Here is an 18648-nt window from a genome sequence, read left to right on the forward strand (position 1 = left end):
AAAAAAAAAAAAAAAAAAAAAAAAAAAAAAAAGCCCCTGTCCTGCCACAAGCACACAGAGGCCCCAGCCACCACTGCTGCAGCTGATAACTGCAGGGCTTTTTTAAAAGCTCCACAGTCACCAGCTGCAGGAGCGGTGACTGGGGCCTCTGGGTGCTTATGGCAGATCACACCCCCACCCCCCTGGCACCCATGCAGCAGCTGTTGCATTGCACAGGTGCAGCACAGCTCAGCATGTCTCCACATACTGTCTGGGAGCTGGGGCTGCTCCAGCAGTCACCTAGAGCCTGGCAGTGCTCAGCCACAGCCTCCAGGCAGCTCGCAGTGCCCTGCCGAGCCACACTGCACCCACGCCATGGGGCAACTACCACATGGGTGCCAAGCGGGGGGGGGCAATGCCCTCTGCCCCCCACTGCCCCATGCTGCATGGTGGGGAGGCTCTGCCATGAGCACTCAGAGGCCCCAATTGCCGCTGCTGATTTTATATTAAAAAAAAAAAAATGTGCCAGGATTAGGTTGGGGTCAGGCAGGGGATGGGGTCGGGCAGGGCAGTCATGGGGGCTTCTCCCCAACCTGGGGAGAGGCAGGCACAGCTGGAGGAGCCGTGAGAGAATCAGCAGCTGCCTGGCTGTGCCTGCCTCTCCCCAGCCAATCTGAATCTACGAATCTCTCCGAATCAGCGCTGAATCTTCTGAAGCTGATTTGGCCAGCTGGATTCAGGAAAGTGATCCAAATCTTCAAATTGAATCATTGTCCTCTGAATCGGCCAAATACGAATCCAAATTGAATACTTTCCTATTTGCACAGGCCTACTGTTAGACACCTCTGCTCAAGCAGGGTGTGTCCTCCGCCTCCCCGTGTTCTTAGAATCATAATCAAACCCCCTTAGCATGAGTTTCAAACCTCAGGCTTTGCTGCTTTCAGTAAACATAGAATATTTAAGCAGGAGTAACATAAAATGATTCTGTGGTGGGGGAAAAATAAGTATCTACACAGGAATTGTGTACAAGGTTAAGTGCAAGATAGCAGCCAAAACATGTGAGGTGTTGGAGCAATGAGAAGGCTCCAGTCTCCAGTGGAGGATGACCACATATGTTCTATTGGTACCTTTTATCACAAACAAATTTTCCACAACGATATAGAAGACTCTTGTAGTCTTTTACATTCTTACTTGAGGTGCAGAGTGTTTCCTGGAGCTTAATGACTGGTTGGGAGGATTTGATGATCCTAGGCACATCCTCAGGTTATTAACCCCAGGCAGACATTAATCCCCAGGAAGTGTCCAATTCTGTGGTTGCTTTTGCAAATATAAGTTGAACATGAAATAAACCATACGCTGTAGGCAAAGAATTTATTTTTTATAGATGATGCATTTTCTGTATAGGGCATTTCAAGAGAACTAATGTCCTGCACTGTACGCTAGCCAATCAGATTGTGGGTCTTCTCTTCTTACATCTCTTAATTTGATAAAGCAATTCATCTTGTCCTCTTCACTACAGCACTTTTTTGTAAATCATAGACCATAGCCCATGTCATTGAAAACTCTGACATTCATAAGGCATTTTTTCAGGCATAAGGAGTTCTGCATTTCTTAACATGAATTTGGAATTCATTGGGATGTGCCATGACTTGGCCTAACACAAATTCGCTTTGTTTATTTGAGAGAGAAAATAGCTAAAATCATAGCAAAATGTATGAGAAATACCAGAGTATTTATAGGACTTCCTGTGAGAATTATCATGCAGTGAAATAAGAATGCAAAAAGTCCTAAAGGGGGGGGGGCGGGGGAAGCCTGTGACTGAGATTAAGGATACAATGCCTGCTCTGACCACTCCATTTTACAGAATGTAAATACTATAAAGCATATGTAAGTAACCATCCCTATCAAGCTTCCTGTCCCAAAGTATTATTTATCTAAACAACAAGTGAGTTGAAATCAGGTGTCCGTCTAATAGAAGATCACCTATGTTCAGGAGCTGATTTGTCTCTCCCTTGGTGGTCACTTGAAGCAGTTTTCTCTCTGTTGCTTATTTCTAAAAAGGGCCTAGAGAGATTGAATGTGTTGCAATATTAAGCATTCCATTGCTAGCAATATTTTAAAAGAGCTAAGTTATGGCACAGCCAAATGAATTCCATAAGGCAATAAGTGTATTGGCTTCATGTCACCAAAAAGTTCTCTAACATATTCAAAGAGGAAAGTCTTTGTTTAAAAAGGAGATGGGAAGACTTTCAGTGGTAAATATGCTGGCAAATGTACAAAGTTTTGTGTGTGTCCATTCTGAAGCAAAGATTCAGGTTTAGTGACTGAACAGATGTATGCATAAATCCTACTTAGTGAGGTTAAAATAAATGTAAAAGGTCATTGAGGTCCTTGGCACCTCAAGCCAGGCCCTAGGAAGAAGCTGAAAAGGGAAACATATATGAAATAAAAGGACCAAGAAAGTTGATGCTAGAGTTTTCCATATAAGGTGTAATGATCAACGTATATAAAAGAAAGGACAAGAGCTAGCCAATAAAAACTGAGTCTTGTGATTGAAGCAGAACCCAGTTTGTGGTAGGGAAGGATAGCAACAGAAAGGAATATCCTGGGAGGTAGATACAGAGGGAACAGTGAGGTTTCAGAAATACTGAACATGATTTTAATTGATGAAGAAAATGAAATAATAATGCTCCAGTATGCATGGAATGGACAGAATGTCATGATAATGAATCATTATAAAACATAAGATATAGAGTGAGATCACTTAGAAACACAATATTCCCTATCTTCAGACACTATTTCAAATGTTTTGTAAATGAAAATATGAATCGAGAAGAACAGAAATGGCTTTCTCTCATTTTGCATTAGTAGTCCTGGAGATTAGGGAAGTTCATAGAGTGTTTTGGGAATTTTTTGAAAGAACGTGAGCTTTGCATATGGGTAAGGGAACGATTATACTTGGCTCGTGTCACTATGGTAATTCAGACTCCATGCCAGATCATTCCTTGGCCACTCAGTGCAGTTTGCAAGGAACTGGTGCCAAATTGTTGGGTTGCTTTTGTTATGAGGCCCCCCTCTTGTTACATGCTCAGCAGTAAACCTCTATTAATTCTGGTCATTTCTTCTATGACAGAATTAAAAGGAGTTGGGTGTCAGGTAACTTGGGGATATGAAAAACTTCTCTTATGAAGAGAGATTATCTTCTTGGGAGTAGAGGCTAATGAGGTATAATGATAATCGTAATGCCTAGCTCTTGTCTCACACTTTTCATCAGTAGAGCACAAAATATGTACAAAGAAAATCAGTAGCATTTCCCCATATTATAGAGAGGAAAACTAAGGCAGAGAAAGGAGTGACATGGCCTGCCCAATTTCAGCTAATTAATCAGTTGCAGAATGGAAAACAGAACCTAGTTCCCCTGGATCCCAGGAGAGTGCTCTGCTCATTTGGCCATACTTCCTGTGGTAAAAGAAAACAAATTAAGGAATAGTATAGAGAGAGCTTACTGGGGTCTTCTATTCTCATAACAAAAGAAAATTCAATAGATTTTAGACATTTCATAGACATTAAGGCTGGAAGGGACCTCACGAGATCATTGGGTCCACCCAGCCCCCTGCCCAAAGGGCAGGAAGTCAGCTGAAGTCAGATGACCCCAGAAAGATAATCATCCAAACACTTCTTGAACGTGTCCAGAGTAGGTGTTTGCACCACTTCTGGGGGGATTCTATTCCAGACCAGAGCAGAGACTCGGACGGTAAAGACATTTTTCTTATGTCCAGTCTAAAATGGTCTTCCAGCTGTTTGTGACTGTTTGACCTTATCTTCCCTTGAGGTGCCCTGGTGAACAGACATTCTAACAGTTCCTGGTGTACCCCCCTTATGTACTTATAGGCTGCCACCAATTCCCCACAAGCCTACACTTCTCCGGGCTGAAGAGTCCCATGTCTCTCAGCCTCTCCTCATAAGGCCTGCTCTCTTGACCTCTGATCAGGCGCGTGGCTCTTCTCTGGACTATCTCAAGCTTCTCCACATCCTTTTTAAAGTGTGGAGCCCAGAATTGAATGCAGTATTGCAGCTGCGGCCTCACCAAGGCCTAAGTAAAGCCAGAGGATGACATCTTGGGTCTTGCTTGAGATACATAGGTAGATGTAAGCCAGGATTTTATTTGCTTTGCTGGCTGCAGCATCCCACTGGTGGCTCATATTCATCTTGTGGTCAATCATGACCCCTAAGTCTCTTTCGGTCATGATGCTATTGGGAATGAAGTGGGAAGAAACCAAATTCAAAATTCTGTTATGAATATTGAACTTATTGTTCATCAAGAGCTTAGTAATATTAGAAACACACACACACACACACACACATGTCCATGACTTTGTGTGTGTGTGTGTACATATATATATTTCTAATATTACTAAGCTCTTGTTCAACAATGAGCTCAACATTCATAACATCATTGTGAATTTGGTTTCTTCCACCTCCATTGAATTTTCTTCTGTTATGAGAATAGAAGACCCCAGTAAGCTCTCTCTATACTATTCCTTAATTTTCTTTCTTTTATCACAGGAAGTGAGATGTGTATATATATTTATAAGCATTGGCAACGCATTGGATGTGCACACGGGTGCACATGTACCCCATGAAATTGGCCATGCATCCCCTGGAAGCACCAGCCATGAAACTGGAAGTGCGGGCAGAAATGAACTTCCTGTTTTGCCAGCTTCGCCACTGGTGTTTCCAGGTTTGGCAATGAGCCGCTGCGGGATCTCCTCACTCCCCATTGATGATCTGGTGCCCCCCTCAGACTTGGGAGGCACCAGTTGTCCATGTTTGTAAGGGACAAGCTATTGAGCTTCAGGGCTCAAGGCAACCTCTAATGAGATAAGGAAGGCATTTTTTTCTGGGGGACATATTACCCTTTGGCTGACTACTACAGGCCTTCTGGCACTTTCCCCCCAAAATCTTGCACTTGGCACAATAGTACAGTAAAGTGGGGGTGACTAGGGCTGTACTTTTTATAAACCCTTTAAATGTCACCGTTTAACTTGACATTTTTTTAATGTATTTTCAGAGAAAAAATGACCACTATACCCTTTCTTCTAACGTGTCCTTTGGAGTTAAGAAGATGCCATATAAAGTCCAGCCAGCAAAATTTCCTGAGGGAAGCATAGCAGTAAGTGTCACAGAAAATGGCATTTTAAATCTGTCCATTACTTTTATTACTCTGATCTCAGAAGATTTTATTATAGATGCACAATCAGGATCAATATCTCCTCATCTGATAAGAGTTCTGTGGGCACTATTTAAAGATAAATTCTTTATTACTCTTCTATATAATATTGATATATACTAGTGAATTCTACTTTAAAATAATTTCTCAGTTCTGAAGTTACTGCACTTCAGGTTGCTTTTCTTTTAATTAATAGATTTTTTAATCTAGGAAAAAATGGTAACATTTGGCAGGTCTGTTGTGATAAACCATTACTTGAAAGTAGATAATCTGAAAGGAAACATTAGTGTTACATATACTGTTACATACATTGTTTTTAAATGCAGTGGTTCTTCTCAGTTAGCAGGACACACGCAGTTCACCTCACAGGAAGAAAGTTTTAGACACCACCTATAGCACAGATTGGCAACCTGTGGCCCCTCGGGCCAGATCCAACCCAAGAAGGTCTGCCCTGATACTCATTTTACTAAAAGCAAACCAATTCCCCATCTTTTAAATCTGTTTTGCCTTTTGCAAATGTTATGCCAGTCATCTCTGGCCTGTCCAGCCAGCTGCTACCGGCCATTCAGGGGCTGCTCTTCCTCACTGCAGTTTGCTGTCACTGAAGCAGAAGGAACTGGTGGCCCCCTGGACTGGCTGGGTTGCAAGCTGTGGCCAACATTTGAAAAAGATTGCCAACCCCTGAACTGTAGCAGCTCAGTCCTTGCCTGCTATGAGATTACCCTTACATCTGGGCTTTCAGAAAAAACCTTTACACATCCTCAGGTTTCCAGGTACATGTTATCTAATTACCCTACGTAGTGGGTAGGTAGATATTAAAGAATGCCCCTACCTGTAGAGAGGAAAATTTGTGTGGGCCCTGGACTACTAGGGGATGGAGTTTTGGGGGTTTGAGTTTAATCTAAATTTTTATCACTACTGTGATGGGAGAGTAATCTAGAGGAATCTGTTCATAGTCATTTAATTTTACATTGCATTCACTTTTAAATGCTCTGTTTTGTCAGTTTTAGCTGAGGCAAATAGCATGTGGATGTAAACAGGGAGGCCAGAATAACTCATCTCACCTAAAACTTGAACCTCAGTTCTACACATAAATGGAGGGTTATGATGGTCAGTCCTTCTTTGAAAAAAAAAAAAAATTGCAGTCAGCACAGATCTTTTGAAATTAAATCTTGTGGCAAATATATCTAATCCCAACTATATCTAATCTATTAAAAAAAAGTATTATTAAAGGAGGAGTTATTTTCTCACCTATAATACCATGACATTAATGTGATTTTTTTTGGAGTTAGACAAGTATAAAATATCTTAGAAAAGGGTGTCAAAGATATGGCATTCAGACAGTCCTGGTGGGGATATGTCAGTGGTGGAAGAATGAGTAACATATGCATTCATTCCTGTGTTTTTCTGACCCAACACAGTGGCTCATGAACCAGTGACAATGCATGCTGCCACCATTACTCATCCCACTGCAGGAAGTGGGTCTAGATCTGGCCCATGAGGAACCATGCTGTCTGGATCCAGGCTAGGAGACCAAGGGATTTTGACACCTCTGTTTTAGCAGATTCAAGCTTCTAAAGCTTTTCTTCATGTAGACCACTCTTTTTTTACACAAGTACCTGCATTTAGCTGGGAAATGTAGAGGGTGTAATCCTGGTCCCATTGAAGTCAATGGCAAATCTGCCACCATCAACATCAATAGGGCCAGAATTTCACCCAGCGAGTTTTGATGCTTGATATAGAGTGTTCATCCATAAAGGATCAAAGGCTCCCAATTGAAAGATGGATACAGGCTCTTTTGGTTTTCTTGAAGCATGTGTTCCCTAACAGAAACACATGTTCCATTGAACAATGTTGATAGTGCTGCCTTCATCTGGACCGAAGAACTTTGCTACAGGTGATAGCCTGCTGTTCTCAACAACTCTCAGATGATCTCCCAAAGAATCTGATAAGTGTTTTTATTCCGTTGCTCCATTAAAATACTTGTTATTGGGTGTAGATGATTTACTGCACAATTCCTATCATGACAACTGTAAAATATTTTTGAAAAAGATAGTTCTTTTCTGTTTTTTCATATCTACTCATGGCAGTGGATATTTGCCAATTCTACAGCTTGATGTGTTATAGGCACAAGATCTTTTGATGTTTCATCTGCAAAAAGAAAGAATTTCCTTGAAGTTGCATGGTGCTTTATATTTCTGCTCCTCTGAAAGAAATCAGTGGTGGTTTGAATGTATCAATCCAAAGATTTATCTGAAAGCTTATGATTCTTTATGAGATGGTATGAAGGGTTGAATATTTTAAATATTTTATCATCATGTTGAAAACTAATTTTAATTCACAAATGCCCAGCACCTGGCAGTTTAGATGATGTATGGAAGATGTATATATAGATCTATATATATTGATCTCTCTCTACATATATCTATATATATAGACACACACACACACACACACACACACACACACACACACACACATATATATCTTATTGGTATATATATAGACATACCAATAAGATACATAACACAACTTTGCTATATCTTGTATAGCATCAAGTCACTATCTTTTAGGTTCATGTAGATGCTGAGTTTTTAAAAATGTGAATAATCCTGTAAATTCAGTGGGAATATTCATATGTCTGTAGTTGAAACTTGTACTTACATTTTTTGGTAGTGTTGAAGTGATGTAGGTGCAGTGGTCCAGGAAATATGTGAGAGATGAGGATTTCTGTGGGTGGTATCTTTTATTCACCCAACAGCATGGCTGAGATAGACTTTGACAAGCTTTCACATGAGATTCATTCTTTTTTAGATCTTCTGAAGTTGTCCAATATAGAGTGGGTCTTTAGGTATTTTGAAGACCTAAAGAAAAATTCATTTAATTCAAAAGCTTGTTGAAGTCCATCCTAACCATGCAATTAGTCCAATAAAAGATATCACTCACATAAATCCTTGCCTTTCCTTCACTTCCTTCTTTACTGGCCTGGGGCCTTGATATATGTTGTCATAGGATAAGTTGTTTATCTTAAGCATAAATGAAAAAGAGGACAGATGTTGGAAAGAATATGACAAGCAAATAAATGTAAAGCTATCACAATATAACTAACTAAATAAAAAAAACCACTGATGAGCAGGTTAATCAATTTTCTCCCACACAGCAACAGCATCCTGTAAGTGCACTTGATCCATTTTTTTTAAGTCAGTTAGGAATCTTTTTACTAATTTTGGCTGGCTTAAATTATCGTATCTTAAATATGTAATAGGATCCCAGTATACATGTCTTTGGCATAGTTTATTTTAGTTTACTAGAGGGGAAAAAGGTTGGTTTTAATACATATGCATATACTCTTTTGCATATGCATGTTACTCTTTTACTTTAAATGCTGTTGTTATAGTATGAATGATTGGATATATTTATTTTAAACATGCTTGTTCTCCTTATAAAAAAAAAAGTTTATACAAGGCATTTGTAATATGTAAACACAAATGTCAATATTAATTATGGGTACAAGCTCAAGGGAGATTTTACATATTGCTTTGGGCATTTTTTCAAAACATACAAGAACATTATGCTGTAAATGTTTGATAGCAACATGTAGGAGTATTAGAGAGTTATTTATGATCTTTCAGCCTCTTTAAACAGGATGATTAAAGATTAGATGAAGGGCAGATTAAACATCCATAATATATGGTAGTAGCAATAGCATTACTAGGGTAACTGATTTACTGGGAATATGAAGCTGCTACTACTTAAAGCATCAGATAAATTAGAAAGCTGTGGATAAATTTGTATTTTTAAAATGCATCTCAGGACCTTAGCCCAGATTGTTAATATTTCTTTGTGTTTAGTTAGCTTGCTTAATTGTGAGCAAGCAATTTTTAAGGTGAAAAGTCCTTGGGATAGATGATTTCCTAACCAGATTTTGATGTTGCATAACTCTCTCATGGGGTCACAGTAACAAGTTCAAAGTTACACTTGAAAAGCAGTTTCCGTTATAAACTCAGCTTTGATCGTATCTCTGATATTCTTTAAAGAAAACACAAAGGCTCCACCCATGCTGTCTTGTCAGCTGCCCTCTCTCTGACTGCCCTGCAACTTTAGTTCTTGCTCCTGGCCTCCGTCACTGTTAGTCCCTCACTAACCATACTCACAGGAAATCTTCACCCTCGCTCAGCACTCCTCAGATCCATCCTTAGCTTTGGCAGCCCCCACCACCAATATGAATGTTAGAAAATCACAAGGTCCCTACTATTGTTTACCCCAAGTGAGTCCCTCCATGGCTAGGGACAAACATTACACATAAATCAGTTTAAGTGATCAGAAACTGGTTTAAACCTGTAACAGAACAGATGTTCAGTGCACATAAACCAGTTTGAAAATGGCTGAAACTGGTTTGAGATTAACCTGTTTGAATCATACTTAACTGATTTGGCTCAAACTGGTTTGTGCAATGTCTGTCCCAGACCCCTTGGTAGTTTAAGATAAACCAGACACCCCCAGCATCCCTGCATGCTCTCTGGGCTGGGCGGGGCTCTCTGCTCCACAGCAGAGCTGGCCCCTCCCCTCTGCTCAGCACAGACTTGCAGGCACAGAGCATCTGCCTGGCTTCTCCCTACTAAGCAGGGATTATCCCCCGCCCCGCCTTACATGGACACCTCTCAGCATTAGCTAGCAGACCACACACTGGCTGTGGATTTCAGGGTATTTTACAGAGTGACTTTGGGATTTTTTGTATCTGGGATTTTTCAGTTTTCAAATAGAGAACACCAGAATTCCTGCTAGTGAGGCAAGTGGCAGTACCCAGGCAGAGGAGCCTGCTCAGAGCTGGCACCTGGGACCCACCTGGAGGTGGCTGACCTCCTGACCAATTGGGACCAGGAGGACATGCTTTGACAGTTCAAAGCAGGCCACCACACTGGGAACATCTTCCAGGCAATAGCTGCCCAGATGACCAGGCAGAGGTACACATGGCAGTAGTGCTGCACAAAGGCCACCTCTGCAGCCACAGCCCACTGACAGCTTGCCCAGAGGGGCAGATGCCTCTACTGGTTATGCATTCCCCATCCGGGTCTCACAGGCACACAGCCTTGGGGCCACATGTTGTCACAGGTGGCAGCAGGTCACAGCCAGGCAGCAGCTCCCACTGCCAGACTGCTGCAACGGGTAGAGGGTGCAGAAATTCTCAGGGCTGCTTCAACAGTCCAGCTGGCACAAGGGGTAGTGTCCTCAGATACCAATTGGCCAGGCCTCAGAAGCTCCTGAGAGCAAGTAGCCCTGAGCTACTTGCCAGGGCAGCTTATTGTACTAATGAAACCAGGACAGGGCAGCTTTTTATACTGCTGGGGCTGGCACAAGTGTTGGCCCCTGGCTCTAGCTCCCCCTGGCTACAAATCTGGGAGGAGCCAGGCAGGGTTATTTTGCCCCAAGTGGCACAACTTGCACCACACCAAAGTGCATGCCCGGGCACATGCGCTGAGGCAAAAAGCCCCTGCTCAAATTTGCACCACTTCTATTTGAGTATGCAGACTTCTATAAGTATGCCCAGCTGCAGTGGGAAAACATGTTAGCTGAATGTGTCTTACCAAATCAATAATGTTGGTATTTAACCCACTGGCCAATCTTAAAGTATTAAATAGCATAAGAATTAGAGAGTTTTTCAGAAAGACTGGTGTTTTAGCTTTGAGAGGGGCAGGATTCTTATCCTAAACATACACTTTGTTCCTCTTTTCAACATAGAAACATATTTACTTTGGGTCTGAACCATGTACCAGAGCCCAAATACCACAGTGAGGGGTATCTTAGAAATATAGATGTGAGCCTCACAAAAGGTAGGACCTATTGAAAGTACTGCCTCAGACCAGGAAACAGTGAGATAATGAAGTTAGCCCAGAGTGGCTCATACAGAAAGACACAATGATAGCTGGGAGTCCTCAAATTCCTGGGAAACCATTATTGAGACTTGGGTCAGGATGGGGTAAGGTTTAGTGAAGATGCTGGAATTACTGAAAAGGTAAAGTAATAGAGAGACAAGAATTAAATGAATTTTGCACTTCCCCCCATCATAGAAGCTGAGTGACTAGACTGGTGACTAGACTGACTAATTCTAAGAATTAAGGCTGGTGCAGCTGGCCTGCGGCCTGCCCAGGAGTGAACACAGGGGCCTGAAGTGGCCTCAGGCTACCTGCATGTGTCCCAGGAGTCAAACTGCCTGCAGGCTTTTAAGTGCCTGAGGCTGGGGCTGCCATAGAGCCAGCTCAACCCTGGGGCAGGAGAGGCTCCCAGCCCTGGAGCCCTGGGGCTAGCTTCAGGCTGACCCCCAAGTGGCAGACCTAACTGGGAGCAAATTTGGTCCTGGTTGGCATCTACATGTGCATTACTGCACAGTTACTACTTACAAGTAAATTTGCTACTTGCATTTGCAGGTAGTAAATTTACTTGCGAGTAGCATAATTTACTGCACAGTAAACGTGCACGTGTAGACATGTATGCTTACTATCTGGGCTGTACGATGCTTTGGTCACTGATTTGATTCGGCAGAGATTTGGCCTGATTCAGCAGACAAATCTCCAAATCCGAATCAAATCAGGGAACCCTTTAATCTCTCCAAATCAAATCGGAACCCTCTGAATCAATTCGGAGAGATTCAGAGAGATTCGATGATTTGGAAATAGACACAGCTTGCTCAGCGATGGACCTGGAAGTGGACCAGAAGCAAATCCCCCGGCTCAGCAACTGGTGCCTCCTGGGTCTGAGGAAGCACCCAGGGTCAAGCCAGGGGAGCATGGGGGGGGGGCCCAAAAGTGGACTAGAAGTACTTCCAATCCACTTCTGGGTCCACTGCCAAGCACGCAGGGCCCCTCCATGCTCCAGGGGGATGCTCCACCATCTCAACATTCACGAGCCATGCCTGGTACCTAGAGGTGTGTAGAAAAAACATTTAAAGCTGTGTCTATGACTGAATTGCTGATTCTCTGAATCAGCATTGAATCTTCAGAATCAGATTCAGCCGAATCGAATCGGGACAGTGATCCAAATCAACTAATCGAGTCACTGTCCCCCAAATTGGGCCAAACCTGAATCCAAATCAAATACTGCCCGCTTTGCACACCCCTACTTAATACCGTGCAGTAAACTATGCTACTGCACAGTAAAGCATTTTGTGCAGACGTGCTCACAGAGTAGTAATTTACTGTCATTCTCCAAGTATACAAAGCTGCTTTTAACCATAAGATTGTAACGTGAGAGTTCAAAAAGAATGTTGTTTTAGAGCACTGTAATTTGTATCCCAAGGATATATGGACACTAGTTCTTGGGCTGCTTAGCTGAAAAACAAATGATATAATAAAAATTGTATTGATCAGTCAGCACATTTTTGTATTAAAACATGTCATTTGCATAGTACATATTTTAGTTCCAATTGAGAATTTGGCCTAAAATCCGTGCTTGCACAGTTGTTCAATTCTATGTGTACATACACCATGTACATGAGAGGCAAATTTGACTTCTTGTATGGTTTTAACATATTAACAATAGAAGAGTTCACAAAAGCCATTCAATATCCATGAAGTACAAATGTTGTGTATTATGCCTGGTAGAAGAAGTATTACTGTATATGTAAAAATCTCATTTTTAGGGATATTTTCAACAAATTGAAAAGAAATTGCAGCAAGTCAGTCAACATACAGGAACTGTGGGAAATCTATGTTTCTAGTCAGGAAATTAATGTAACTTTTATAAGTAAATATTTATAACCCCTGTAACTCTATTTCAGGATCCATTTATTACAAAATCTTACATGTCATATCTTTTCGTTTCAGATTAAAACTTCAGTCATTTGGGCCACTCCAAATGTCTCCTTTATAATCCCTTTGTGGGTTATAATATTAGCAATACTCCTTGGATTGCTGGTTCTGGCTATTTTGACCTTAGCTTTGTGGAAGGTAAATATGTAGTTGTTGTCATTTCTATTATTAGCTTAATGAAATTGGAAGGGATGCTAGCAAGATTTAAACTAACAAAAACAAAGAAAAAGAAAATGGAATGTATAGTTTTAACATTTTGGAGCAGAGGCCAGGGTAGACATGTGTCTTCTTTGTTTTGGCATATCTGACATGCTTATGTCACTGACCTTTATGAAAGGAACTTGTTTTCAAAGTCTTTTTTTATTATTAAATTCTGGTTATAAATGGGCATACATGGTTTGATCTGTTCCCAAGACCTATGATCTTCTTTTCAGGATGTTTAGTATCATAATGCATAGTAGAAAGAAATGCCTCCAGTATGTTTTCCTTTAACCCTTAAGGAATTGTTGACCCCCCCTAATTTTAGGGAGATATTTTCTTTTAAAAGAAATCTGATTTCCTTTAGTATCAGGAGGTTGTGTCCTGGGGTTTTTCTTTCCTTACAAAATTTGCAGCCACGGGTAAAGATCTTTTTTCTTTCACAATTTTTAAAGACAATCTTTCCCACTTGAAATTTCTGGAAACACCCTTAGAACCTGACATCACTTCATCAACATTTAGTGTTCAGAAAAAGGATTGTCCCTTTGGCTACATCTGTCCTGTCTCCCTATTGAGCCTGGGCCCACTACTAAAAAACAAGTTCTACCCATTTTTCCTTCTCTATACACACTAAAACTTAACAATTAAGCACACCTGGTGATCCTGAGCACACACCTGGTGCTGCTCCCAGGTTCTCCCAGAATAGTCTGAGAGCAGCACTGGGTGCATGTTCAGGGGCTTTAAACCACCTATGCTGCCTAATTGCTGGGCTTTGGCATGCCCACAGTGGAACAAGTAGACAGGGTTTTTTTCTCAGTGATGAGTTCCAGACTTACAGAGAAGCAGAATAGACATGTCCCAAATGTTCTTTAAACTGGGTTATAAAGTGCTACCTAGCTCAGTACAACTACTCATTTCTTTGTCTCTTAATATCACTGATTTGAATAGCCCCTGAACAACACCCATGTTTGGCTGTAACCATTACTGGGTAAAGAGAAGCACACAAGAATCACAGCTGATGTCAAAATTCAAGTCAACCAAAATGCTGTCTGTCTCAGAAACTTCTGTCCATGTAGGTTTGCATTAAACTTGGGGATTTGGTCCATGGTGTTTGTCCACCTATATTTAGTTTTCATAAAGAATGACATTAAAAAATCCATAATCCAGTCAGTCTAACATAGTATACCAGCCCCCTCTGAAGATGGTGTCATTGCAATGTAACAGTTAAAGTTTGCAAGCTACTATTGTCCAAAGAGGATGCTGTATTATCTATCTAGCACCCAAACAGCTGAAACCTTGACCCTCCCCAATGAAATCGAGCTCACAACTCCATTGAAAGTATAGAAGGTGCTTTTCAGAAAAGTAGGGCAAAGAGGTCCCTATCCAAGGAATGAAAACACTTTGTTTCTTATGCCAATAACAGCAGCATCGTAAGTGGGAATATAGTGCTGTGTTTTCTGAAAGAATAGATCTGCATATTTGATTGGTTTTTTAATTCACTTTTTGTGTTTCCTTTCTCATTACTATGTGTTTACAAAGTACATTTAATGGGAAGGGAAAGGAAGAAAACTCCATATATATGATGGAAAAAAACATATAGGGTTGTCAATTTGTTTGTATTTATGGGGGGGGGTTGTAGTTATTTTAATCAGAAGTTTTTTGTGACCTAATGTTGCTAATTATTATTTTTAAAATGCTTAGAATATTGTTTTAGCTATTTTAGTTCTGTTGATGCCTTTTGTATACAATCAAACTTGAAATTTTTGTATCTAATTATAGAGAGAGAGAGAAAGAAATGTTGAGGCATTTAAGGCAATCCTGCATGGTGCTGATCTCCCTTTGACTTAGAGTGCTGAGGGTCCTCAAAGCCTTGTAACTTGTAAGACCAATCCCTTAATAAGAGTCAGTACAAGACAGAGCACTCTTGAAGTCTCCTCAAATTCCTAACATACAGTGGTTTTAAGTCTATAGTTACAAACAGATAAGAGGCAGCGTTCCTTCCCCAAAGAACTTGTAAACTTGCTCTGCTACCCTTACTCAAGTGCATCGCATCTTGCAAGAGCTAGGATTGTAATCTAGGCCCTAAATTAAGATTTACCAAGGTGAATATTGGAAATTGAGAGAGATTCATGTGGTAACCTTCTGTTGATTGGTGTTTTTGTTTTCGTTAGTGTGGTTTCTTTGACAGAGCTAGACCTCCTCAAGATGATATGGCTGACAGGGAACAACTGACAAATGACAAGACTACTGATGCATGAGAAAAGAAAGTGAAGGTTCAGTTTGGAGCCCTGCTCACAAGTAGAAATGTGCTAAAGATTAAACAAAGGATTTCTTCTACCACAGTCTTCCTTTGAACTTGCAAGTGACATGAACTTGTAATCTGAGCTATGCAACGTTATGAACATTCACCACGTGATGACCATCCATGGCAAAAAGCAGCTTTATCGCTGCCTTGAAAACATAATCAACCACTCTGCAGAGTTTTCATACCATACTTCATTCTAGATTTCAGAAGATACTTTTGAGCACATGTGGTATGTTAAAACACTTTCAGAATAACTCCAAATCTGCAAAGCTGAAATGTTTGTATTGTTGTATCTTCTAAAAGATGGACCGGGACAAAACTTTCAAACACTGCTGTATCATGCAGAATATTTTTGACCTCCCTAAGGATAAGAACTCTTATGAAATTACGGCTCAGGGAGACAAGCAATATATTGGTACTGTGAAAGTACTTCTGAAAAATGAAGATAGTCTTTAAAGGACTTTATAAATGAGGCACAATTATTTATTTTTCCACCTTTCTAGGATAAGTATCTGATCTAATCATAGATTCAGATTTTTTTAAAGAAGTAAAACATAAAATGGCAATCATCTTGCCATGTAAATATAAAAAAGAACCCTTTCTATAAATTCAGTATACTTCCCTTGGTTGCAAGATATTTTGGAGAACAGAGGAATTTATACATAATTTTATGAGAAGTGGGGTGTCTACACAAGACACTAACTGAACAGTAGCTGAATAATACAGTGCTAATACACTGCTGCACAGTATTATTAGGCATCACTAAAGGAATGCTCCCGCACTAGTGAACAATAACTCCAGTTACTGCACATTTATTTAGGACTTGGTTATACAAGTCCTAAATAAATGTTCAATAACCACTGCATGGTAGCATCTTGTGTAGACATGTTCAGGGTGTATGACAAAAGAATATTTTAAAGCTCACTTGTACCTTCTTAAACCGTTAAGTGGCAGCACTAAATTCAGTTAACCAAATCCATTTTTGGCATAAACTGATGCAAAAGCAGTTGATGTTTGTAGGAATTTAGTCTACTTTTCTGTCAAAACTGAATTTTCCCTTCTGTTTCAGTGCTTATTTTGTTAAAACATCCTCTTAAAAATTCTGCTGCATATCATGTTGGATTTGTGACCGTTGTACCATAGATGGTAACGTTTCATTTACTTAAAGAAATGCCTCATTTTTCATTTTATTTTTATAAAATACAGCCTCAAAAACATTGTTAACATGTTTAAGAGATTTTTGGCAAAATCAAGTTTTTGGATAAAGTAACTTACAATTCTTTTTTATAACAAGGAATCATTTGGATTTATATAAGTAGGAGCAGATAATCCAAATCTGAGATGATGCACAAAAGGAAAGATATTTTGTGATAAATGCAGTAACAGTATTGATTTGTTTATTTTCTGATTTTAAGATACAAAAGAATGGATGAATCCAGTTTAGTTCACCAGTAGCTCCTACTTGGATATCAGTGAATGGCCCTAATTTAATTTTGAGTCACACAGCTGTAGATCTGTGTGAATTATCTACTAAGGACCTCTTGTGATGGCAGCAACTTTGAAATTCCCTGCGTTTTGTGGGCTTAAGAAGAGAAAATTAACTCATTTTGTTCTCTGGCCTTCTTTCCTTCCCACCAGTCTAACTGGGCTTCCAATTTGCTGCCCACCTGGGACCAGTGATTATTTTTAACCCGTCCTGCTGCCTCCTAAGCTTTGTTAAATTGCTGTCTTGCTGCTTTCTTGACATCTATTATTGTTAAAGCAGAAGTAACCACTAAGCAAGACCACTGCTGTCAATCTAATGACTTGCTGAAGGACCGGAAAATAACACAGCAAGACATCCCGCTCATTTACCACAGCCAGCTCATGGGCAGGCTCATAAACTCTGGCTCAATAGCCAGAAAATCTGTGCGCTAAAGTTCCATTTTAAGGACTAACACCATTTTTATGGAAAACCTGGCAAGTTCTCTAGCATCATTAGAGCATCGCTCTATCTGCCCATGAGACTTGGGGGGGGAAAAGGAGAATATTTCTTTTGTGTTTTCTCAAGATGAGGCTACCTGGCTATTTCCTGGTCTCACCACAAAAACTGGTGACAGGAGGACTGTCTGTATGGGTTTGCACTGATCCTTTACAAACCAAAACTCAGAGCTCAGTTCACAAAACCACTGCAAAATCAGCCCTGGCAAGGTCCACACCAATGCACCCAGACATTTAAGATCCAATTACTCCACAGAGGAAAAGGAAGAGAATTTATCTTTTGTAAATATTGAATTGGTGTGCGTAGGAGTTCCAGAATTAAGATTGACTAGCTGAGTAAATTCACATCATCTGCACAGTTCTTACTCTGATGAACTTATTACCATTAGGAAATACTGACTATATGATTTTTGTATGTGCAATACTTTATATTACCTATGTACCTGAAGCATGTTTACACTGGCATTTGTTGTTGTTTTTTAAAACTTTGAATATGCTGTTTAATGAGTACAATAAAAAGAAAGAGGAAAAAACAAGGTTGTGTTAGTATGTATCCAATATGTTTTCAATCCTGTATTGGCTGGAGGATGGAACTAGATGACCTAATAAGTCTTTTCCAGTTATAATCTCTATGCTTCAGTTTTGAGCAATTATGCTTTATTTTATTTTATTTTATTTTAATGATGGGCTATAGCATGTTCAGATACTAAATTTAAACCTAAAAGAACCTCAGTCACTGCTGGGCCTGGCTGGAATCCATTGGCTGCAGCTGCATAATGTCACTGAAAACCAAATTAGAGGCACATGAGCTGACAAACAGTTGCTTTGAGCAAAAGCTTTGTTTTATATTTCTGCATCCTTGTAGATTAAACTTCCCCTATGGTAATGTCTGGAACATTGGATGGTTGAAGACTTTAATTCTGGGTCCCAATATTTGTGGATAAATTCAGCTGAAAATTGCAAACAGCTTTGAGAAGGAGACTTCTGGGTGTCAGTGCTGGTGTTGAGCTTTCTCTTCAGAGTGCTAGCCTTTTGGGAAACAGCATCCAGTATATGGACAAAGCAATGACAACATGCAAGTATATATACTGTATAATTACGTTTTGTTATATCCCTAAACGGTTTGGCTCCATTCATTTTAATGGAGCCAG

The 18648-nt window shown here is 40.3% G+C and overlaps 1 protein-coding gene across 1 annotated transcript in view; it reads left to right on the plus strand.

Annotated features, from left to right (window-relative positions):
* The window catches only part of ITGA8 (integrin subunit alpha 8), a 174471-nt gene extending 156451 nt beyond the window's left edge, over nt 1-18020 (plus strand). The window contains 3 exon segments of the mRNA XM_006031697.3: nt 5051-5152; nt 13030-13152; nt 15384-18020. Coding sequence (XP_006031759.2) covers nt 5051-5152; nt 13030-13152; nt 15384-15470 — 312 coding nt within the window. The 3' untranslated portion in view covers nt 15471-18020.
* Nucleotides 18021-18648: the final 628 nt, after the last annotated feature.

The sequence above is a fragment of the Alligator sinensis genome, unplaced genomic scaffold (assembly GCF_000455745.1).
Source record: "Alligator sinensis unplaced genomic scaffold, ASM45574v1 scaffold114_1, whole genome shotgun sequence".
Classification (NCBI taxonomy): Eukaryota; Metazoa; Chordata; order Crocodylia; family Alligatoridae; genus Alligator; species Alligator sinensis.